Source organism: Brugia malayi (genome assembly GCF_000002995.4).
Source record: "Brugia malayi strain FR3 genome assembly, contig: Bm_v4_Chr1_scaffold_001, whole genome shotgun sequence".
Classification (NCBI taxonomy): domain Eukaryota; kingdom Metazoa; phylum Nematoda; class Chromadorea; order Rhabditida; family Onchocercidae; genus Brugia; species Brugia malayi.
In genome coordinates, this window is record NW_025062475.1 from 7348121 (window position 1) to 7373798 (window position 25678).

Consider the following 25678-nt stretch of genomic DNA (forward strand, 5'->3'; position numbering starts at 1 on the left):
TAGACCAGTCATTCTTCATTTTCATAAATCCTTTTGAAAAATATCGTGCACAATAAATATTTTTTTCAAATCACTGAGCCAGACAATAGTAATCCATAATATAGATAGTTGCATAATGCAATATTTGAAAAGAGATTATTTTTTCATATGTTAGTTCTTTTTTTCCTACAATATTATGTTACAAAGCTTTTTTTTTCTTTTTTTTTTTCAATTTGCTTTAGAATTTCAGTCAGTGATAAGTGTCTTCTGAACTTGAAGTGATAAACGCGAGATTGAGAAGATTATTTTCCGTAAATTTAGCTAGTTAAACCAATTTTTTGGAGTTGAAATTGCTTGATGTTATTAATGTTAATATCATTTTCATGAAATAAGAACTTTCTAACAGATAATCTTAGGCAAGTGACATTTTTGGATATTTCGATGGTAAATTCGAACTTGAAATCTGTGATTTTAAATTAAATATGTGTCTCTGCAACTGCAATTTATTGGTCTTATTTGAAGTAGCTTTGCTGGTTAATCATTCACGTTAATCAGAAAGCTTTCAAAGAATTGAAGCCTAGGGATTTAGTGCATTCGGGATGGAAGTTTTCAAAGGGTGGGGAAATAGAAATATATTTATAGGAAGCAGGAATGGAGCATGCGAAGTTCTGCAAAATTTAAGATTCAAAAATAATCTTTGTCAGACCTAACTTTGTGGTCATTCATTCATCTTTCTTCTTCGTATTTAATTATATAGGAATATGTCAGCATCAGATAATGAAATGCCTACATCTACCCTCAACATTCTTTAATTAATTATGTGTTCTGAAACATTTGTCACTCTACAAAATGCAAAATCAAAGAGAGTCAGTTAACATAAGTTCAATTCTTCCTTTTTGCTCTGCTCTTTTTTCTCCCTTTCTTCTTCTTCTCCTCTCTCTCCTTTCCCCTGTAACTCGCGAATTACGTTCTTGTCTTTCTCTCCATCTTAATCAATTCAAGCGACTATCAGTGAAAGTTATTGGTGTTGCATTTCAACATCTGTTTATTACAACATTATAGATCACCATTATTTTTTTTTCCTTTTCAATTTATAATTTCCATTAGAATAAGTGACCAGAACTGCAGATTCGACATTTATTTATTTATTTGTTTTTGTTTCTGCCGATACAATCATTTATTATGTTTCCAACAATTGAATGATTGGTCAATCATTTCATATTCGTTTGTGATAGTACAGCAAGTAGTACAGTTTATTTAATATCTCCAAAGTCCAATTATTTGTTTAGTTTTAAAACTAGAACTGTGAACTTTATCTCCACAACGTTAACAGTGCTAGTGGATTTCGATTGTTATATCATAACAGCAGTAGTGAGGAAACCTTAAATGAAAATTAATACATTCTAAAGCAATTAACTTTTCAGTAAGTTAAAAAAAAAATGTGTCACATAACTTTAATTTGTATTCGTAGAAATCTGACAAAGGCGAAAAGAAAGAAAGCAAATTTCTCAGTTATATTTTTTAGCTCAAAACAATTTGTTGTGCTTATTGTTTGGCCATCTGATTGATTGGAAGTGCCCTTTTGTTCGGCTTGCTTTCGATAAGTTTCGGCTGACATGCTAACACGATATTCGACACTGTGATCTGCAATGCTGGGAGCACAAGCAATTCGAACAAAACAGGTCGAACATGCTTTTTGTTTTTTTCCTTTTTTTGACGACATTTTCCAACTTATGTTTCACATTTTTTTATTTTTTCTATTCTCGTCACAAGAAATTTTATGAGGAAGTTGGATAACATAATAAATTGTCCTTGCTCTTTTTCAACATTTTCCATTGAAGGTCTCAATTTTTGTTTCCGCTTATAATCACAGAAATAAAAACAAAAGTTTAAAATCTCTCACGCCTGGCTTATCTCGCTTATCTTCGATTGAGCTTTTCATATTTTGTGAGAGAAAAAAGTCATTCGAAAATTTTCTATACACTAAATCTTCTATTTATCTTCATGGTTATTTTCCGCTTGTTTCTTCCCTAATGAATATATCCATTCATTAAGGTAACCATCAATATTTCCGGCTTGTCTCGGTTTTACGGATGTCGCAAGCATGTTTTTTTTCCGACCTCTCAGAGTTAAATATATGATTATTGCTTCACTCGTTGCTCCAGACGGGAACTCTGTTCTGAATTCATGTAAAAAATTGAATAAGTAGTTAAAGGAGGAATGAAGCAAGAATAAAAGTACCACTGGGAGGTTTCGCTTTTGTGTTTTCAACTATTTGTTGTTAATCAGCTGCTGTACAAATGATTCATTAGCAGAGAAAGATTTATGATTCAATTCTCGCTACCACATGCTCTTCAATGCTAGAGAATACAAAATTCGAAAAAGAGCTATTTCTTCCCTTATGAATATCCATTCATTAAGGTAACTATCAATACTTCTAGCTTCTCGGCTTTATTTTCAAATATTTAACACGACAATTCAAATATTTAACACATTAAAGAGCAACATCCGCTAATGGAAGATGCAATCTTCCCAATTTAAAATCCAATTAAAGGGTTTTATATTCAATTGTTTAATCATGTTTAATATAGAGACTGCAGCAAATTTGACTATAAAAAAATTGAACAGAAACAAAAGCGTGATGGAATATGTAGATTAGAAAGAAGAATATAAGTTAATCAAAGATAAGTTAAATCGAAAATCTTCATGACAACCTGTTTCTACTGTTGAATTTAGTGTATTTTGAAATTTGATTGAACTTTGAACAGCTGAACTCATTGTCATTACGCACTCAATCCAACAAAATATCACTGATTTATTGTTTGAATTAGCGATTATTTCATTTAATGATTTTGACTTGAAAATAAATAGCTGTGCTGAGGTAAAGTAAGTAAAAGTGTCTCTGCAGGGATTTTGCTCTTTACGATCTGTGACTTTTGAATGTCAACACTTTTTAGAAGAGCAAAGAGAGGAAGAAGAAGTTATCTGGCTTAGAACTGCAATGTGAACGAATTCAAAAGGCCGCGAGGTGATTTTTTACTAATTTTAATAAAAAAAATCGTCTCAGGCAAAATTTTTAGGTTTTAGTTGATCGGTAGGTTTGTGTTCCGAATAAAAATATTTGTCTAAGAACTATCAAAAAATTCGTGAAATTGTCTTGAAGTCTAATTGAGGTTTTTTTTTTTTAGAAATCAGATTTTAATCTTTTCTGAATAGTAATTAATTAACACCGAAATAAAAGGCATACGAGACCAATTGTGCAGAAGTGGACAGATACAAAAGGTTATGACAGAAAGAAGCAACTGCAATAATGATTGAAATAAGAAATGATCATTATTATATCTTACTGATTATGCTGCAGTTGAACACTGATAAATTCGTTTTGTTTTGTTATTTTAAATTGAAAAGAAAACCAAATCAAAACCGAAGTTCTAAAATCATACATCAACTCGGCTAGTATTAATTCACATCATCTGAGGTGGCCACCATTGCTCAAATCATTTATATTTCTGAACTTAATTCAAAAATTAGACAGGCTTCTCGCTTATCGGGAAAGCATGTTACCTGACTGGAATGTCATAATTAAGTTAGCTAACTAGGATAGTTTTAATGTTTTACTTCTTATCTTTAAGTTAAATTCACTCAAATATCTCCTATTTGCAATACTGCAAAAAGGGACTTCATTCCTTCTCGGCTGTTTGGAATTTGCAAAGCAATATTAGCTGAGTTTATAAATTTCTTTTTTTCCTATTTTTCTTCTTAATTATCATTCTCTGCGTAATCTGCGAGTAGTTTCAGAATTTTATCGAAATAGTGTTTTTTATTTGTAATCATAAAATTGGAATGACTTTGTTTTTCAATTTTAAACAAATCATGAAACTAAATGCACATCATTTTTTCGAGATAGCAACTGGTTTTACTATTACTGCTACTATTATTTTTTTGAAATAGCAACTGATTCAAGTTGTTATACGTTCATTTCAACTCAGATCACTTTGCCATTCTGCTTCGTCAACTAAGACTAACTTAATTAATCAGAAAACTGTTCTAAATTTAATTGCCATTTCTCTCGAATAAAAATAAAAAAATGGTATGCATTAAATTTTATTGAAATGTTTGATAGCATTTAAATCACTGATTGGTAATGGAAGGAAAATTAGTGAACTCTGAATTAGTTTTATAAATTCCTCAAGCAGTTATTCATGATTTCATGGACAGATACTCATTGTTGTGTATAGTGCATTTTACAGAGAAGACGAAGCAAAGTTTCTGGAAAAAGTGGCACATCTCCATCTGTAAGTTATGCTCTTTCCTTTTTATGTTTATTACTCATTCGCACTTATTCATAAAAACAAATCCTTTTGTGGGCCAACTTTTTTTTCCTAGTTTTTAATCATATTTTGACCTTATTTAAGAGTTTATACAAATGGATGTTTTTTAAACGACTAAGCATAGAAATTAACCTTATCTTTGTACGCATAACTTTGTGCTGTTTATATGTATACGTGCGCACGGTGTATTATGACACATCACTTCCGTGAACGGGTTTGGTATAAAAAGCAAACCACTCCCGTTTAATTTGAAGATTTTTCATCTCGCTGTAGTCTCCATATAAAGCTCCACTCTTGATGCTACTTAATTTGGGCTTTTAATATATTAGTTTAATTATCCTGCTAATCCTTCGCTAAATCATAGAAGCATGTATCATCATATCCTGCACTATTTGGATAATTTCCATTTTAGCACCATTTCTATTTTTCCTACTGAAAATTTCGCCCATTTCACGTCCTATTTCATTCAAATCTTGTCAATTATGTTTATTTCTCGCTTGTGATAAACAATTCGATTGCAATAATAGATTTCAGAGAAGATGCGCGAGCTGTCACCGAAATAGCGGAAGAAACTAAACGTAATAAACAAAAACGACACCACTCCGTTCAGGAGCCACCATCTACTCATCTTTCATCCATTGATTATTCCGATAATCCGCATGTAAAGCTTTTGCTTGATATGAATGTAATTCGTCTCATTTCTTCACTTCATTAAACCCTAATATATCACTAAGTATGAATGATGGATGGATTCAAATGGATTAAGAGAAAGCAATGTAATTTGAATAGAACAATGTAATCACTTATGGATTCTACCTTTTATTACTTTTAACTCTAATCCATTTCAATTATCTCAAATTCGCTCTATTTTTAGCCATTCTCTAAAAGCCCGTCAACTTCTTTCACAAAGGTGATGAAATCTGAGAGAAGCGGTATGAATTTTGTGAATACTAAAGAAGACATTAGCGACAAGAGATTTCCGAAATGGTGTGGTTTATTATCATCGTTTTCTTCTGCGGGAAATAGTCGTCAATCATCGAAAAAGCCACCGAAACGACGGATGTCAACATTTATCTAATCGTTCACTATGCCCACCGTAATCGTGCGTGAATAATGAGTATTTCCCAGAAACATCCTAATGAACAACTAAATTTCCGGCCGATTTCTATTCAGAAAGTGTAAAAATGTAAATATTGTTTGTAACAGTATTGGTTTGATCATGAATTTCAAAATGTAATAGTGGATGGGCCACATATTCGATTCTTTTCTGCAGAACAAAAGTTTAGGATAAATAACATATATATATATATATATACTGTTGGCTTAGAGTCTTTCAGTATCGCCTAATGACACTATTTTATTACCATTATTATCGGCAATAGTTTCTCAAAAAAAAAAGAAAAAAAAAAACGCATAATCTGTTGTATTGGATTAGTAAGATTTCATATCTACTAGTTTGAAAATATCTATTCATTTTACAAAGTTTTTTATTCTTTTTTTTTCCACATTATAAGCTATGCGAATATTTCCTCCACTCAATTTTTGAGCAAAACCAATTTTTACTATAAAAATTTTTTCTTTTCTAAAATTAAAATAGAAAAGTGCTAAGCTTCTGAAATTTTATGATTTAAAAAAAATGTAGCTTGTTGACTGGATTTTTAAGCTGTTTATAAGAAGTTTATCTCTACAGATGCACTTTAGACGGTTAAATATAGAGAATACTTTTACATATTATTGAATATTTCTAAACTCAAAGACCCTGAATGAAATGTATTTGAAAACCTGAAGAAAAATTTAAGATCCTCGTTCAGTATATTTGAAAATTAAATGACATTTGCTGATACGTGCTTTATCTTTCACTTTATCTGAATCCAAAACCATAATTCAATTTTCAAAAGCCCGGAATTCAATTCTCATATACTATGAGAGGATGATTCTATAATAAATTTACATAACCGGTCCAATTTTTTTTTCAAAGGAGAACATTTCGATATGCTACAAAGGTACTTTTATCTCAGTGCTTTAATCCTAATTTCACATTTTCTTCAGTTTTTTGAAATTTTCGGTTCGATTTGAATCCACTCAATGATATGTACTTATAGTTTTTGAAACATGGAAGAAATGTTATGCGCAACCCTTCTTACATTTTCAGCTTAAATAGTTCCTGCAATGTTTTAATTCTTGCTGACGAAATGGATGAACAGATTGCTCGAATAGTCTTAAAATTAAAGATGCTGAACCAACTTCAAAATTTTGAAAGAATGGGTTGGTCAAATTATCCTTGCATGATTGCTTGTGTAATAAAAAATACATAATTTGACAGACAGTCATCTCGAACTTACAAGTGAACAAAATTTAAAAATTTTCGAGTCCAATACTGAAATAGCAAAGATATAACCAAGGATTTAGAGCATTTCACGATAGTCGACGTTATTTCACGTTGTAACATTGCAAACAATGTCCAAACACCTTGCTGAATAACTGAGGAACAGTTTTTAGGAAAAATATATTGAAACAGAAAACTGCCAGTGGATGAAATGAACTGGTAATCATTCCAATACTCTGATAAATGATAAACAATAAAATCATTATTTGAAGGTCTATCTCTCACATTATCGTAAACTTGAACCTTGATTTGCTAACGTTATGTCTACAAGACAATTTTAAATGCATCTTAAACCTAATAATTTTAATCGACTTACAACAAAATGCTAATTAGAAATGGTTAGTAGTACGACATATATGACAAACATTGAATTTTGAATTCTACTTTACACTTTCGTTGTGTTCAGTGATCGAAACTGAAATCAAATTTATTAGTAAATAAATGTAAACCGTAATTTCTTGCTGATTTAAAATTTGAAAATTCCAGTGAAATCTTTTCAGTGAAAAACATAAATCATATACAACAAATAGCAATTATGGAACCATTTTTAAATAGAACTTTTCTAAGTCTATAACTTTAAGTCATGTAAAGGTCATCAAAGATGTATAAATCTCAGTTACATGAAGACTTCATTTTAAGAATGAAATAGAAATTCCACAGTGAAATATTTCCTTCCTTTAATAGAAAATTATTTTACTATAAAAGTTTTCTTCATTACTTAGAATAAATCTTAAATTAATTGTAATATTTATTCTTAGAATTTTATTCTTACTGTTCGTGATATTCTTAATCGACTGAAACACTGATCACTGATCTAATAGCGTAGCAATCGCTTTAATAAGACGTGATCAAATTTTACAGAAATCAGGTATATTGCTAGCGTGAATATCTTATGTTTTACTGATAATCGATAGTAATACCTAAATGGACAAAAAAGATCTGTGTTACCACAGGAAATAATACAGCATGTTTCGACAAAATTCAAAAGACCAAGGGAATTAAAAGTATTAACGAAAAAGATTATTACAATTTAATCCTTGAAATTTAAACGAACTCATAGGGAAAAGACATGTAAAGGAAACTTTACTCCTTTATAGAGAAATAATACTTTTCAATCTCTTACTGAGTTAACAACCATAAAGGGCCTTGGTACCGTTTGATGTAGAATTATCTCCAATGAATTGTCGCACCGATTAAAGTTAATTAAAATGGAAAAAATTGAAGATAGCTCTGTTTGGTATATAAGAAGCCCAGATCATGCCTTATTACCTACCGCATGCAGTTGAGTGTATAGAAAATTATAACATTGTATACCACGTAATCAATTACCTAACTAATGAAATATAACTAGCGGAGACAACGGTCAATTCAGAGACTTAACGAATTATTGGAAATAATCCGAACTCCTTATTGGTGCTGATTATTTCTAATTAAAAATCGGTGCAATGATTGTTGAAAGTGATGACATCATGAACTTTGAAATAGTAATACAGTATGCACTTTAAACACAATATGTATTCCAATGTAAATTTCAGAATTGGAAAAATAATGATAAGCATTCAAGAACCTCCCAAGGTGACAATGACGACGAAACATTAAAATAATTCCAAGAGATTATTATCAGACAAAATAGACGACATCAAGTACCTGGTCTTGGGGAAACTCCAAGCACAATTATAGGTTATGCGTTGAACATTTAAGGGACTCAATCATATGGATGGTTAGGAATTTGATGACAGTCAACGACGAATTTCTTGTTACAACAGGGAGAAATCCTAATCTACGACGAAAAAAAGTATTAGATCTTGATTCTATCGGAAACTGTCCTACATAAAATGGGAAATGCACAAAAAGAGGGGAAAATACGCAAAAAAAAAGAGAAAAATAAGGAAAGGATGTATTAAACTTATATTTTTATCAACGAACTTCAAATTTGATTCGTTTTGAAAGAAAATAAAACTTCTATAGCAATAGATTGCAGCTTTATGGATCTTCACCTGATGAATGGTATGGATATCATCAATAAAGCAATAATTAGAAATTCTAGTCTAAAATCTAGGGAAGGGTAATTTAATGAGAGAGAAACTAACCAAGAAGAAACTAAGGCCTAAAATCGACAAATTTCAATACATCTTTGACAATCTTGGAGAATTTAAACAACAGCAAAGCTGATTGTCCAAACAGTGCTGTCATAATCACAATTTATTATCACTAATTGAATGGCTGTCTCATAATAACCTTACACTGGTCGCCAAATTAATATTAGAAAATAATGACATACTAGCAAAAATAACCAGCAGTAATTCCCATGTAAACCTAAAAAATACGAGACTGGTCAAGTTCAAGGCCAAATAATTAATCACTTCAAAATTGAACCAGTTGATGCCGAATTGAAGATCTTATTCCAACAACATCCTAAGGTTCATTACATACTAACTCGATCAAAAGCAAGAATTTAGAACAAACCAACAAAGTGAGGAGCCGAAGTATCACAACAATTCAAGAATGGTTTCTAAAATATTCGTGAGTTGATCAACAAGAACTAAATGAATTAACCAAACATTGGTGAGTGATAGACTTTTACATTTGTATTTTTATAATATTGCTAATATCAGTTACCATTAAGTTTGATTTAATTTATTTTATAATACCTTTGTCATGTATTAAATGCAACCCAGCAGCAATTGAATTTGTTGTCCCTTTCAATGATAAGGAACAAAAAAAAGGACACTTACTAAAAACTGGAATCAGCTGGATTATTTTTTTTTACATCCTTCAACACTATTTTCTCCTTCAGTTGGGAATGTTGGAAAATCGGAAGAAAAACCAAAATATGTTATAGCAATAAAATTAATTATTCGTTGTATAAAACACATCCTAGATTAAAAAATTCATCACATTGTGTAAATATTAATTACAGCTTTTCCCACATCTGATGAATCTGTTATTCAATTCAATTAGTGTAATAAAGCTAATTTGTAAAAACCTTGCCATGCATCAATCTTATACGCAGCTTGAAAAAGCTGTATGTAAACTCTATCTCGTATTTTATTGTAAGCTTTTATCCACAATATATAAAGGTCCTAGTTAAGCTTTTCAACTCATTAATTAAAACCTTCTAAATGGAATATTCCACTGCACTATCTTCATCTCCAGATTTACACTTCTATAATATTCTATATTTCTAAATTGCAACTCTATATTTAGTTATTAATTATTTGCAGTGTTAACAATAAAATAATAATCCAATTTGCTGCGCAATTTGATTCAACGCATGTAAGCTTTCCTTTTCTTATTATACCAAATTTATTCACTAAATTAACTCAACCTTTTCACATGACAACTCCATCTCTTTTCGATTACGTTTATATAAGTGCTATTTAAAAACATTCGGATGACTGAAACATTTCTGATTCTGACATTGGATCTGCACTGCCTTCATCTCTTCAATCTTACTATTCTATACTAGGTTAGCTGGGTGTTATCAATAAACTAATACCAATATAATTTGTTATGCAGATTTATATCGACTAAAAGCACGAAATTTTCTTTTTCTCGCTGTACCTAACTCTTTCACTGATTTAACCCGACACTTTCACGACAACAATTAAAAGATAGGATAACGTGCCTTCACATGTTTCATAACAAAAGCATTACAATTAGAATCGGTAAAGTTTTTTGCACATATTAAGAAGATTCATTGCTCAAGGAGGTTACTCAAATTAATCTTGAGTGATGCTAACCAACCCCAATTAGTTTCCCAGAGCATTATGGAACTTCCAGACCATTTAAATACACAATTAATGTGTCAACAGGCCATTTACTATTGCAAATAATACACTGTCAATACAAAAAATATTGCACCTATTAAATTTTTCCCAACATGCGATCTAACAGTTATTCTGAAAAACCTACCCTAATTCTCTCAATTCGGAGCATGATCCATTTCAATTCAATACATATAAAAAGAAAAATATTGCAATAAGCCTCAACAAAACAAGGAAAAACTTGAAACTAACATCATCAACCTGGAATCAGAAAACTTGTCGAACAACAATTCAAGTTATGGTACGAAAGCATATTTTCCAATATTTGTAGAAGAATATTATTGAACTCATTAAAAGTGTTTATTTTATAGTTAATGTCATAAGGAAAAATTTCCCTGCTTCATTTCCTAGCATAGCAGTGAAAGACTTTACAGTTCGAGCCATGTGATGACGCATTAAAGTAGAAAGGTGTAAACTACCAAGATATTTGGAACTTAAAAATAAAACAATTTAAATCCAAAAATGAACGGTTAAGGAATAGAATGTAATAAAATCTTGAATACACGAAAAAGTGACTATTTCCAGATATATATTCAATATTTAGAGATCTTCGGCCTATTTGAAAATGCATACATACACATATGTTTTCTCAGTACTAGCAAACTCGATAATTTCGATAACTTGAGATGAGAAACTAAAAGTTGACAGAGAAATCATGCAAACAAACACTTTTTTCTCATTGATACACTTACATAAAAGACCGTTTGGTTATTTGGTGTGGCGCATATTTTATTGCTAGAATATTACATTCGGGTAAAGATGTACTTTTCGAAATGGACTGAATATTACATCCATCGTTATTCCACTTAATGCACACGTTTCATACCTCTATTTTTGATACGCCATTTGAAAGAAAATAGTAAAACCATCACGGTAGAAAAACTAAGTTAAAATATTTGCATCTAGAAGGAAATACTGAAATGATAACTTTATCAGCAGAGTTCTAATTGATAAAGAATACATCTATTTTAATCCTTTATCAGCTAGAATCTGATGAATCAAGCATAAGGAAATTCAGAATCGACATTCAGAATAGATATTAAAAGACTTAAACCAACAATAAATATGTGAATCACAAACACAGTAAAAAAAATGATTTATGGTCAAATTTTATGAAATTCTTATTATTTGTAAGTTCAATCATCACAAGAGAGTACTATAAAATGGCCTAATACTGATCTTCGGTTAACTGGAATATATGAGAGAAGTTATTGAAAAGCTGAAACTAAGCACAGTAAGCCAAATATGATAAACAAACTAAAATAAGGCCAATAATTTAGCTGACAACTAAAAGCAACAGATTAGCTGGCTTCAATTTCCACTTTTCTATATTTTGGCTTAGGTTTATTTGCGAATAACATATCGCGTGAATAATAAAAACCGCGATTGACCCAATGTCCGTAAACTTCAAATACAGCAGCCTCAGATTCGTGTCGAATCTAAATTCACTTCTATTTTATAGCAGTAGTACAATTCAACATTCTAAGAGATGTTTTATTCCGAAAAAAATTTAGAAGTATTTTGTGCGTAAAAAAAAACAGAAAATTTTCTCTCTTCCCCCTTCGCCAAAAGAAAAGAAAAAAGCAATTTATAAAAAGGAAAATTTACAAAAAAAATTTATAAGTTTATATATAAAATATATAAACTTAATTAATTATATCACTTTTTTAGAATAACAATAATACTTACATCACGATCACGAAATGGACGATCCCTCAGCACATCCCGATCAATCAATAATTTCAATACTTTGATATTTGTTAGACGTACAAAAAATCGTGCCATTGTAATGCCATATTTCCAAAGTTTTTTGTAGTCTCGTTTTTCAGCAACAAATTTTTGTTGTATCACGCTCTTCTGAAAAATGACAATGCTTTTGTGCACGGTTTCGAAATAAAAATAAATATCCAAATGTATGTTGATTATGTCTATACTTCCAGTGCTATACCGCAAATTCTTATATTCATTTAATGGACTATTAGTAATTCGTGATAAACTCTGCACAATCAAACATCTGAAAAGAACATTTTTGAGGAGTTCGTTGCAAACAATATGTGATGTAGATTGGAGTTTTTGTTGCAATTATAAAAATATGATACATTTACCGCTTTAGTGATTTAAAATGAAGACTGAGATAAACCTTTAGCGTTACAGCAGCAGTTTTCATCCATGGATGATGCAGACATTGGGCAGCCGTTAGACGCTGTTGAACTTCAACGATTAACAAATGGCTGATCTAAAAAAAATGCTAAAAAAATGCTATATATATATATTCGAGTTTTTTATTTGCAAGATGATCACTAAAGAAATTACACAGTATTAATAAAAGATTTAAAATTTCTCTTGAGTATTCCAGAATGTTAAGAAACTCAGTAAAATACAAAACTCTAAAGTTCTTGGAAATTCCACAGATCTATATGCCGTCTAACATCAAAGACAGAACCAACCAAATCTTTAGCATCGGAAGTGATTTGAGACCACTGATCTGCTCGAAATTCATATTTTGCTTCCTGTATCATGCGAAGCATCATTAGCTGTCGTCGATGATAGAAAGGTGCGCAACCGGCAAGTCTGAAATAGTGAAGACTCTCATTTAAGTGAAAATTTAATTTATCCATATTTCAGATTCCTAATACTGTTTATGTGTTAAAAAATCGACTCTAAGCACAAGCCAATAATATTATTATTCATATGAAAGTAGTAGTTTATTTTCTTCCTGACCTGTTAATCTGACAACATTTCTGATGTTTCGTTTCGTTGTAAAAAAAAGAAATATTGAATTACATAAACACAAAATTAAAAAAGTAGCCGAACTTACAAAGTATATAAAATGACACCAAGTGCCCAATCATCAACTTCAACACTGTATCCATCAGCTTCTTCGTACATCTGACATTTCAGCATTTCAGGAGCTAAATAACCTGGCGTTCCTAATAATTCTGAAAACTAGCACATGAAAAGTTGATATTTAATCTCTGCAAGGATCTGCACTTATTTCACAGTTCTATCAAACATAACTTCTTTCGCTAACGTTCAAGAGAATGATTTAATGAAAATCAACAAAAGACACAAAAATAACCTCTCAATTTTTGTCCTGGCTGTATCTGTGTAGCAAACCCAAAATCGCTAATCACAATTCTTTCGTCGTCAATACAGAGAATATTTTCTAACTAAAATTTTAGTAAAGAAACTTTTCAAGAAATTATGTTACAAAACGTGATAAAACACAAACCATAGACTAATACATAAATGTCTCAGTTTGTAAAAATGAAATTCCATTAAACAAGTAATTGTAAGCAACCTTAATATCCCTGTGTACAATATTTCTATCATGCATATAAGCAACTCCATCAAAAAGCTGTCGCATCAAACGTCTTGCTTTCTTCTCACTAACTGTTACTGATTTATTAAGAATATCGAATAGTTCACCCTTTGGAGCCCTGAAAAAAAAAAAAAAAATAAATAAGCTTGTCAGAAAGCCCTCAAAATTAACTGGACAAAAAACTTCAGTTGTCAAGAATGGCACTGAAGTGATCTGCCATTAAAGTGCGACAACTGAGAAAACAATTTTGCATCAATAAAATCTTTTTTTCTGACAGAAAAGCAAAATATATCATTATGAAGAGAATAAGACAGTTTATAATAATCACATGAATTCAAAATAGAATAAAAACACAACCGATAAACACAAATTCCAAGTCTCATGAAATTAGTACGAAACTACAAGTACTAAAAACAGTCCAATTAAATCGTTACAAATCGAAAATCTAATTGATTTTTTCTTGAATTGAGGTTCTCTCTGGCAGTATAATAAAATGTTATTTTTCCAAAACGAAATAGCAATTTAACCTCACTTCGAGATAAATTTGACCCTCTACATCTTCTAACTGAAAATAAACTTACATTTCAAAAACAGCGAAAAGAAATGCCGGTGTTTCATAGAAGTCATGTATATTAACTGAAAGCAGCAATTAAAAAAAGATTAATGATGGAAAAACTGAACTGATGTTATTATATAAATTAATATAGAGTATGTTTAAATTCGTTAAGATAATAATTTACATTAAAATAATATATATAATAATAGTATTCATCACTTTCGAAGAGTAAAGTGCAACTTAAATATAAAACATAAAAGATAATGGAAATTCTTTTGGTTCCAAGGAAATTTTTTCTAGGCAATGTGGAGTTTTACACAAGAAACAGATCCACTGAGTTCAACTGCGTTTTGCTGCATGATACTGTACTTATTACATTTAAAGAAAATTAGGGAAACAAATGAAATTATAGAAAACTCACTAATTGACGGATGTTCTGAAAGCTGTCTTAGCAAATTTACTTCGCTAATTGTTTCATTATATAATCGATGAGCTTCCACTTCTGATTGGCGCTCCGTACTGATATCAACAATTTTTACTGCAAATTCCAAACCTGTCCCTTTTTCAATACAGAGTCGAACAGTCGATGCTAATCCATGTCCCAATACCTTCAAACACAATTTCTCTTTCCCAAATAAATTCAAAAGAACAATGAAGTCTACATTACAATAGATTAAGTGGAGCAGTTTGACGAATGCCAATATTTTACTTTTTTTCAGAAGCATTAGCATTTATTCCATAGTATGTAATTCAGCTTACAGGAATAAATTTTCAACGATGACCATCTCCCTATGTTCCAACAGCTGCTAATAATAACATACATTTTTTACTTCAAACGCATTGTAGAATTCCGACGTTGAAGTCTCAAGTGCTTCAGACTGATCCGTTTCATCTGCAAAAATATAACTTATTTCGGTAACTTATGATTTTCTTAATGAAATTCCAAAGAGTTTTTTGATTTCAAGCAGACTGGCTTCTGATTCAAATTTGTTTTACGCAGAATGGAAGAAAATATTTTCACACCAAAAAGCAAACGATACCACCGGTGTCGAATTCATCGTCCAAATCAAGATGGTCGGCCATCATCGCTTCCCAGTGTTTCTTGCACTTTCTTAAACAGGCAATCGCTGGACTGAAACAGAAATCAACCACTTTGCTCCAAAATATCCATGTGAAAAAACATCACTTTTTCGTATTTGTGTGCATCGTTATTGCGGAAATAGAAAGAATATTCGGCAAAGTCTTCATTGGTTCACTTTGATCCTGCTGGTAGCTTCGACGATCTACGAATCAGTTAATTTTCCGATAAAGAAATTTGAGATTGCAGAACTGAGAGAAAATCTAATGCTCAGTCAAGACTGTCTCAAATCTGAATTAAAAATAAAAAAAAATAAACACATAACTAATCCGCATTTCTTATTAAATCCACTCATTAAATCCCAGTAGTGAAACCTGCACTTTACTACGTCATCAAAACACTTACTGTGAATAATCAAAGTAGGGAACTTTGGTGGCCAGTAGTACAATTAGCTAAGTCAAACACAATGTATTCAATTAAGAAGCCGAGCAACAATAAAAAGCGAACTCCACCATTTTTAGAAACAATTCATACGGACAAGAGTATAACATGTGCTTCTCGAACACCTTGCTTATAATAGCTTCAACGCAGGTTTCGGCAACAACAGTAAGAGATTTACTTTGGCTTTGTAAATATTAATGCGAAAAGAAGGTAAAACAAATTATGGGGAAATCTTAGACAAAGGAATTGTATTTTGAAGTCAAAACTTCAGGATTCAACTAGGATACCACATTTACCACCATCCATCGCATCATCCCTTAGAGCTATTTCTATTTCGAATTCTCAAATTCAGAAAAGATTTCGAAGTCATAAAGTATACAGCCTTAGTATTTTGTGGAATCATGATAAATTACTCACTTGCAAGGGAAAATACTTGCGATCAATTGATCATGGATCATTCTGTAGAAAACGTTGTCATAACAATACTTTTTCAACATTTTCGAGTTATTCAAATAAAAACGTTAAACTGTTAATGCTAAAATCCATGAAACCTGTATAGATCTACTAGGCCCAATATTTGAGGACTGGACAATCGGGTCTCTTCTAAACTCTAAAATCTTGGTCAACAAAAAAAGACCTCGAACAAAATAACGAAAAGAAAGTTACTATTATAAGCATTCACATATAGAATATGGACAACGATGATGAACTAAGGATGAAACAACTGAAATTCTTCCACTTTCAAGTTTCGCAGGACAATCTTAGTTCTCACTTCTTAAAGAAAATCGAGAATCAAAGGACGATTTTTCCCATCCTACATCCTAGTTGAAATTACTAATAAAAACCGCTTTCGAAAACAACTGAGCAAATGAACAACTGAAAACTGAGGAAAAAAGTATGGAATTATACAATAAAACAGCGCATGATACACAATAATTTTAAATATCAGAAAAACAATCCATAACCACAAAGACGAACGTCCACCGGATGTATTCACCCTGTATGACTAATATAATCGCTCGCAAATGCAAGAATTATATATCTAGCAAAAATTATATAGACACTGTTCAAAGCAGTTCTATTCGGGTACACTTCACAAGTTGCATATCTTCCAGTATGAAACTAAATTTAGAAAAAATGTACCGAAATTACCCTAAGCCTAATATAAGAGACATTTACAACAAACAAACTGTAAACATCAATACAATACACAATTTTATAGACATTTTTCTCATCTTTCTGCGGCTAATCGGTATAAATGTGACAATTCCTAACTAGGAAGAGATGTCAGGTTCATTACAAACAATCGATAAAGCTTCAAAAAATATTGTTATTTGTGAAATGAACAATTTCGATTCAAACTAGCTTTGAAAATATCCAAAAGTAACGCTATCCAGAAACTGTAATATATAAAATCTATATACTAAATGCATCTTACCTTCAATACTTTGATTTTGACGAAAAAATGAGGTAAACAACAGTAAGGCATGACATTACAAAATTCACAGATTTTCCTTTAAATTATGTCTTCCTAAATTCATTTTCCTGATGGAAAAAACCAAACGCTTAAAACAATGAAAATCAGGAAATACAGAAACTGACTGAAAGTCTTTATGTTTCCTCATAATTTCATTAGTGATATCGTCGAAATCACGGCTTAAAAATAATAAAAAGTGCGAGTTTAAGGGAAGAAACAGAAATGAATGAATGGACGAGTTGAGTAAAGCAGTATTTGTGATAAAATTGACAACTCGCATCAATTTCATATTAAACAATCGCAGATTACACCATCATCGAAATACAAGAAATGGCAAAAAATATACGTAAAAAAGCTAGCGAATATACAGTTAAATTATTTATTCAATAATATCGCTAGAAATTACTAAAAAATTTCTTATGTGTGAAACAGCTCGGCTTCCTTACAGAAAAGCACGTGACCACCACATTTTTACTATAAAAGTCAGAAAAGAAATAAAAATGACTAGCTAAATCGACCAGCCAAATATTTGGACACGTCATATTCCTGGCCGTTTCTTTACAGATTCCCTTAGGGAACATTTACTCGTTTTGCTAAAATATGACAGTTGGTATTCCTTCCTTGGATCTATAAAGTCATAAGTAAACTCTTTAAAAAATTTTGGGCGGAACAGGGAAAAAATTCTTCACTTACAAAAACAAAATATCATTAACAAATAAGAAAGTGTATACAATTTTCGAATGCAATATTAAATATTAACAAAGAAAACAATTTATTTATTCCTAAAATTGGTTGATATTACAATTCTCTTTTCCCTGTGCACCTAAATTAATGCCGCCGCCAAATAATGTCGCGTCCTTGAATAAGTGGTGACAGCGTTTTGTCAGCTGCGCCATCTGCAAAATTTTTAGTGTAATAATTCAATTCAGCATAAAATTTTCACTACAGTTCAGAATTTCATAAAACTTGATTTCTAAGCTATATATGACAAGACCAAATTGCACGACTTTCTCGTAAAAAACTTCGCAAAATTTTTAAACTTAAACTTTATATTAAATATTTATCCTGATTACATATAAAAACCATTATAAATATGTCATTCAGAGTCATGTTACTACTTTCATAAATTCTGCTTAGACCCCAACTAAGCATGTGACGATAAATGTAAATTATATAATTCACTACTACAATCCCGCTATTTCGAAGCAAATGACAGTTCGCGTTAAATACTAGTGGTAAACCAGAATATTTTATTGGATAGAATAGAGCCCTTAAATAACATAAATAATTACAACAGGAATTAGGCAATGTAAGAACAAAATGATAATCTTTTCCATCATATATAAATACTTGAAAAGCGCAAACCTCGTTAGCAGTCCAATTTCCGTATTTACCATATAAAATCCCGTTATATAATGTTTCAATATTTTTGAGCGTTACTCCATTCAATTTATCATCATCTAAAGACTGCAGCAACCAGTTCTTTGTTACATCAACACAATTCAGATCCAGAAATATACTGATCTCAGCAACTGAAAGATAATGTTATGAATAAGAAATTAAAAATGACAGTACCAAAATTTTTGATAAAAGATGTAACCATAAAGTATGTAAATCAATGTGTGCATAATTTAACAAAAAATCACAGAGACAATAAACAGTGGATACCAGCAAGTCGATGGGGGAATGAATTGATATTCGCTCTTTTGAAAGCACTATTGAATTCAGAGGCTGATTTCGTATTCGGAAATAATATGCCGGTTAATTCGGCAGCTAATTCTTTGACTGGTCCTTCCAACTGCACCTTCTCATCTATATTAAAAGATAGTATAAGCAAAAGGTAAATGTGCGCATTACGGACCAAGTTTATAACTTCTGCGTTGAAAATTTTAAAGTTTTCGCAAATAAAAAATAATTCATTCATTCACCGACCTATGACTCTCATCTTTTAGTGCCCACTTTTTTTTTACTTATTTACTCTACTTACTTAGATAAATAAAATAAAATGAATGCAATGATCCTACATTTAGGAATAAAATCAAGTACATGAAAGTTAGTCAATTACACTATTATGTAAAGAGATAGACTCAAATTCATTGAATCTAAAATTAAATAAGGAAAAATAACTCACAATAATGCAAATATTTAGAAGCTGCAACATGAAGATCTGGATTGTTAGGCTCTAACTTTGTTGCTTTGTTTAAACATTGTAACATCAAAAGTACCTAAAAAATATGCAGAACTGGCAACAAGCAAATGCTACGGTAACATATTAACATATGAATTTAATTTTTTGAATTGTTTTTCATGCCAAAATACTACTTGTTGGAAGATAAGACGGAGATTTGCGAAGTATTGTAAAAAGACGAATTTATATTTAAAACAACAGTGAATAAAAGTTTTTGAAATTACCAGTGCTACTGCATAATGATCATATAACATGAAAGAGCCATCCACGTTTAGAAATTTCATTGCATTAAGAGGTTCCAGTGCGAAAAAAAGAATTTAAATCTTTGGTCGTTGTGAGCTGATAGAATGTTCAAATTTTTTACACAAGTAAGTATCCGGAAATTATTATTGTTTCGAAAATTAGAGTAATTCATAAAACAGCATACTTTCTTCTTCCTATAGTAAACTTCAAAACCAAGAATATATGATCCAAATTGTTCGCTGTTCAATTGAAGAAGTGGTTGTACAAATTTACTCGCCTCTTGCAAAGGGTCATCCACCTTTAGAAGTTTCTCTGCATCAAGAGGTTCCGGTGCGAAACCATCTGCCTCAACGTCACCCTGAAATGATTTTAATACCAGCCGAAGTAGTTACATAAAGTTACTCACCTTCTATTTAAAATCATTCATTTTCACAAATTCCTTATCAAAAAACAACTGCTGCTATTGCTTTAACATTACGCAAAATATATTTTTCTTCTTTTACAAAACGAATGAGTAAATAATAAATACAGGGGAATGATAAGAAAGCTGGATAAACAATTGTGACAAGTATTACAATCTCCTACTATTATCCACACATCACAATTCTATTAGTGCTTTCAAATATTACATATTTGGCTCAGTAAATTTTAATTTTTCAAGAACAAGCGCTAAAAAAACAACCAATACTGAGTAACTGAAATCATGAATTTTTGATTTCCGTCGCTGGAAGGTTACAATGTTAATACCTTCTTCGCATTTGTCTGTTTCTGTTTAGTAGCAGCCTCAAGTGCCTCCTTAGCTTTTTCCTTCTTTTGTTTCTTTTTCAGTTTCTTTAGCTCCGAGGCTGATAAATTAACTTCACCATTGTGTTTGTCAGAAGTGAAATCGTCAGGATGATCATACATTCGGAGATATATCTGTAAATTTCTATTTTTTTTTTCTTGTCAATTCTAAACAGAAAAGGCATAGTGACTGCAACAATTTAGGAAAAACACACGGTGACTGCAATTTTGGCAGCTTCATAATAAAATTTGTGTCGTCGCAGTACATCCTCGAGCCTCAGTAATCCAATGTATGAACAAAGTGTCATTTTTCGAATGCAGTAAGTGTGGAAATCGAACTGGTCTTCAATAATGCCCACGAAGTGCTACAATTAAGCAAGAGTTATAAAAACACTATAAAGCGTCACTGTGAGGAATCAAGAAGTAGCAAATACGAATGGCAAATAAGGATGAATAAATAGACATTAAATGAAATCTATAGCAGCCTTCACTAACACCCAGATCAATACTATATTGTCTGAACTGTTTCACCACCATAACAAGCCATAACTTTTGCAAATGAATCTTATATTAGAACCATAAAAATTTAACTAGATATAAAGATGAAAACTAATAATAATAAGAAACAAACCCTTTCGACTTCATGACATTTTTTCAATGCTTCACCGTAATTTGCCAACCGCTGATGAGCTTTAGCGCATTCAATTTCATACCACATGCACTGCATTTCATTCAAATTTGCCGATGCATTAACACCTTCCCTTGTAAACTTCGAGCACATATTCTCTGCCTCTTTAATGAGGCCAGCTCTGAGCATGTACTTGGCACATTTACTATTCACATAGCGATCTGCTGTATCCAAAGACTGCGCTTGCTCCATTAAGCTTGCACCTTCATGTGCATCACCTGAGTGCTGCAGCAACAACACCATCAACATTTCATGTCATAACAGTCATAAAAATTTTTAAACAAATAGAATAAAGTACGTTTCACGTCATCCATCGGGAGAGAACTTTTGAGATGTTTTGATGACTACAAAAGTAATAACAAGCAAACCTTATGGATTTTTGCTTTTATCATGTAGAGTTCAATCAGTGTTGGTGTATGCTGTATTGCTCTATCAATATATACAAGTGCCTGCTGAACCGAACCTAATTTGTCATAATGTTGAGCTAATAAGTAATACAACCATAATACCGTCGTTGGTGATTCCGGAAGAGGACTATCTATAAAATTCTTAAATTAGTTGATGCCAAGTATTTATTTAATATTTGAAATGTTAAAAATTATAATCTATTGTAAGCCTGAAAAATAAATGAAACCAACTGTCCAAAGATCCTTTCTTATACCCGTTTTCCCCTAACCGTTTAACGAATTCGATGAGCGTACGCTCCAAAAATTGGACCTAAAAATGTGAAGGATTAAAACATTCCTCATAATTTTTAGTAAACAAAATAAGAAATGACAAAATAATGTAAAAGATATTTTCAACAAATGGCGCCCTATTTTATTCATAGTGTTCAAAACCTCGATAGTTCAAAAAATGATAAAAGATAAATATAATAAATGTTTCCTACTATTCGCATTTTCAAAGGAAAGATTTATACTTCTGAGAATATTCGAGCTTAAAGAATCTTATATCAGTATCCCTTAAACAATTCATATTGTTAACTGGAAGCCACCATTATTTATCACTCCACATATTGTAAAGGAGTTAGGAATAGCTGTAGAGATATAATAAATAAAACAAAAGAGAATTTGAGATGAAATATTTATATTCAACCTTATCGCTGTCTACATAAAGCGGGATAAGATATTTGAAAAGTGAAGGCACGCCTTTTCGAAGACCGGCTATCAAATAATTGAACAATAAACTTTCAAACTGGACACCTGAAATGAGTAATTAAACCAAATACCACAAAGCCATGACGCCCAAAATATGATTTAAAATACCTTAGCTATAAAATATAAAGAAATACCGCGGAGGAAATAAAGAGGAACTCTTTTTGGAGTGGCTGCATGAGAATTCATTGAAACAGCCTTCTTATAGACCTCATAACGTCCCTCGACATCGCTTTCCGCTGCAGAATTTTTACGTTATACATGTAAATTGAAGAATTTCGCCATTGAATTTTGAATATAGTTAAAAGAATCGATACCCAATCCTCTGCATTTCTCGATCTGATGATAATATATAATATTCTCTGGATTTCTTTCAATCAGTTTCCAATAAGTCATTTCTGCCTTTGCATTATCGTTCAAAGCCATCAAGAGATCCGCTATAACATCCAGAAAGTGATGTATTCACAATATGTAAATTTCATCTTAATCTTTTTAGCCAATATTTCAACCAACTTACCACGCGTTTCCATATAAGCAACGCGATCAACAATTTGTGATGCGTTTTCCTCTAATCTGTTCAGTGCCAATTCTAGCTGACCAGATTCGCGGAGAATCATGTTCTGATACAGGATTAATTCACTCTGCTCGAAATCGTACTCCGGTAGCTGGGGAAATTCTTGATTAGAAAGACATAAGAATGTTAAAGCATTTAAAATATTAATAGTATTTCATATAAAGACCATAAGATTTCAAAAGTATATAAATATATAAAGACCTCAAAGTATTTCTAAACATAAAGTAGTCTTTTTTGGTAGCAAACACTGATCTGAATGTCGAATAAAGCAAACCATAAAAATATTACGTCCCAAAAAGCAGTTGTCTTATTCAATGATTTTCTTGACAAATAACTGGATTTCATTTATTTTGTAAATATAAATTGTCGTGGCAAATAATAAAACATATTCTTACGAACTAGAAAAAACTGGAGTAAGATTTTGAGATAAAATAATCGGATTTCAAATCAATTACAAATCCAAGAAAATACAGAAACCTCAACCCTATTATTGTTGCAAAACTCGCTGACAATTTTTAGAGCCATATCGTAGTCCTTGAGAAGATGATATGCTGTCGCATAACCAATCCATGCAATTCGTTGTTGAGGACGCAGCATAAGCAGTCGATAACGCGAATCCTGAAAGTTTTGCAGATTTTATCAAAAGAGTACAAAATTTTTTAATGGAATTTTCAGATATCATGAGTTTCGCATTGCTTATCTTCCCATTTTATTCCTTACTTTCAACTCAGTTCAAATCTTGGGGAAATACAAAATCGAAAAGAATCATGGTATAAATGCGCGGTGGCAATCGAAAGACTGGAATAGGTCCAGGTAAGAAATTGAACACTAGAACCTATGGAAGAAAAAGTCATAAATACAGGTACAAAATGAGCCGGAGATGATCATAACTTTAAGTTTGTCGAATAAAAGGCGCTGTGTGGAATGTAGCGAATATTAGGAAAGAACTGATCAGTGACTATTAAGAACATAAATAAGAGTTTTCATTCAAAAAAAGAAACACAGAAATCTTTGTTTTCTCAAGGTGGAACATGAAAAGACTTACGCGATACCCGTCTAAATCTCGCATTTGAATTTGTAGTAATGATAAATCCCTGAGTATTTGCATATTGTCACGATCTAATCTTAACGCCTGCTTATACGCCTTCATCGCCTCATCATATTTCTTCTCGCTACGTTGCACCAAACCGAAGACATGCCAACAGACATGTGATCGAAGGTCAGCCTGCAATCGATAGTTGATCACTGCTAGAAATCTTGCAACTAAATAGAAAATACATTTGTTACTTTGTCACAATAAATAGTATGAATAACCTTTAAGCCTCGTTTGACGCACTCCTGTGCTTCTTCATGTTTCCCCATACAATTCAAAATCAAACCCTTCATCGCCAAAGTCTCTAAATTAAATTATTTTGCACTTCTGTAAACTTTTGTATACTTAAACTTCATGTAAAAGAACCAAGCCATTCATGACGCTATCCAAATAAAATTGATTCAACCTCCATGTTCACTGAACTGTGGATTTGAGAGAATCATCTTAGCGCACCGAAGGCCATTCTTGTACTGTTTATGCTCATAGTGCTTCTACAACCAAATAAAGCATAACATGTAATTTTTTATTGATATGAAGTTAACAATTCCAATTAGGAGCAATATGGTTATTCTTTAAAAATTAGTCTTACCCTTCAATCTACCAATTTATCTTGTTTAGATTTTCTTCCTGATCTTCAGTTCCTCCCGTAAGAATTTTTTCCTTCTCTTTTTTTTCGTACACACAACTTAATATTCTACTTTTAAACTGAATCGCTGTTGACTAAAAAGTACTAAGATTAAAGAGAACGCACAACAACTTTACGGAAAAGAGTAAGCTCCTTAGAAGGTAACGGTTGGCTACTTGACTGTCCCGGAGGCGCCATTCTGATTAGTCTTACACTATCTTGCCACACACGCGCACTGATAACACCTGAAATTTGCTTCACATACAATTTGTACGAGTTTGAAATGAAAAATGACAGCAAATATCCACTTCAACTTATAGTATGCAAAATATTATTATACAACATAGTATTCAGTTAAACAGCAAATATATATAAATACGTTTCAGGCAGAATAACAACTCACTACCAAGCAGATATACTTCTTAAATATGAGTCAATAGCATCAATTTATAAACCTATCTACGCAGTAATATAATACATTAGCATGGTATTAAAAGAGCTAGCTAAAAGAAAAAGAAAATAATCTTTTAGATATTCCATTTAAGGAAGTTAGAGAACATCTGCGGGTACAACAATCCTGAAACGACACCACTTAACTTTACCCACACCTTCTGGCCATCCAGATCCAGTCTCCATAGCATGGCCCAGTTATTCTAACACTCGCATCATCCTGCCAGACACAGTGAAAATTATAATCTCTTAAGAGGTGAGACTTGTGAAACTAGTCAATGAATGTGTTTCTTACAGTCTGTGTGACTAAACAAGACTCATAACCTGGCAAGGAGCTAAAGAGCTAAACGCATCGCATTTCCCTATGTCTAGAAATCATGAAAACCATCCCTTTCCGTGTTTCGCTCAAATTTATTCCCATGTAATACCTTTAATTGTCAGACATATTTTGGTAAGAATATAGAAGAGTAGCAAACTGTAAGT

General features: G+C 31.6%; 3 protein-coding genes across 4 annotated transcripts; 1 reads left to right on the plus strand and 2 right to left on the minus strand.

Moving 5' to 3' along the window:
• Window positions 1-1628: 1628 nt before the first annotated feature.
• Bm604 (Uncharacterized protein) lies at window positions 1629-5388 on the plus strand (the record flags this gene model as incomplete). 2 transcript variants are annotated; one of them, XM_043076930.1, is made up of 5 exons in its annotated part: window positions 1629-1661; window positions 2937-3007; window positions 4218-4274; window positions 4845-4971; window positions 5185-5388. In XM_043076930.1, the coding sequence occupies 5 exons, from the start codon at window positions 1629-1631 to the stop codon at window positions 5386-5388; spliced, it is 492 nt and encodes a 163-aa protein (XP_042932864.1). The 2 variants fall into 2 exon arrangements, with proteins under 2 accessions (XP_042932864.1, XP_042932865.1); XM_043076931.1 differs by having other exon boundaries at window positions 4230-4274.
• Window positions 5389-11824: 6436 nt separating this feature from the next.
• Bm6708 (Uncharacterized protein) lies at window positions 11825-15487 on the minus strand (the record flags this gene model as incomplete). The annotated part of the gene is made up of 11 exons (XM_001900339.2): window positions 11825-11962; window positions 12213-12380; window positions 12664-12759; window positions 12971-13094; window positions 13342-13462; window positions 13603-13693; window positions 13825-13963; window positions 14427-14481; window positions 14823-15009; window positions 15223-15293; window positions 15442-15487. 11 exons carry the CDS (start codon window positions 15485-15487, stop codon window positions 11825-11827), a joined length of 1236 nt encoding a protein of 411 aa, XP_001900374.1.
• Window positions 15488-18179: 2692 nt separating this feature from the next.
• On the minus strand, window positions 18180-24943 carry Bma-hpo-29 (Uncharacterized protein; the record flags this gene model as incomplete). The annotated part of the gene is made up of 19 exons (XM_001900338.1): window positions 18180-18293; window positions 18763-18929; window positions 19066-19209; window positions 19529-19622; window positions 20013-20186; window positions 20576-20746; window positions 20827-20976; window positions 21243-21524; window positions 21668-21837; window positions 21938-22016; window positions 22395-22501; window positions 22591-22692; window positions 22771-22890; window positions 22971-23118; window positions 23505-23645; window positions 24073-24252; window positions 24342-24424; window positions 24527-24611; window positions 24872-24943. 19 exons carry the CDS (start codon window positions 24941-24943, stop codon window positions 18180-18182), a joined length of 2583 nt encoding a protein of 860 aa, XP_001900373.1.
• Window positions 24944-25678: the final 735 nt, after the last annotated feature.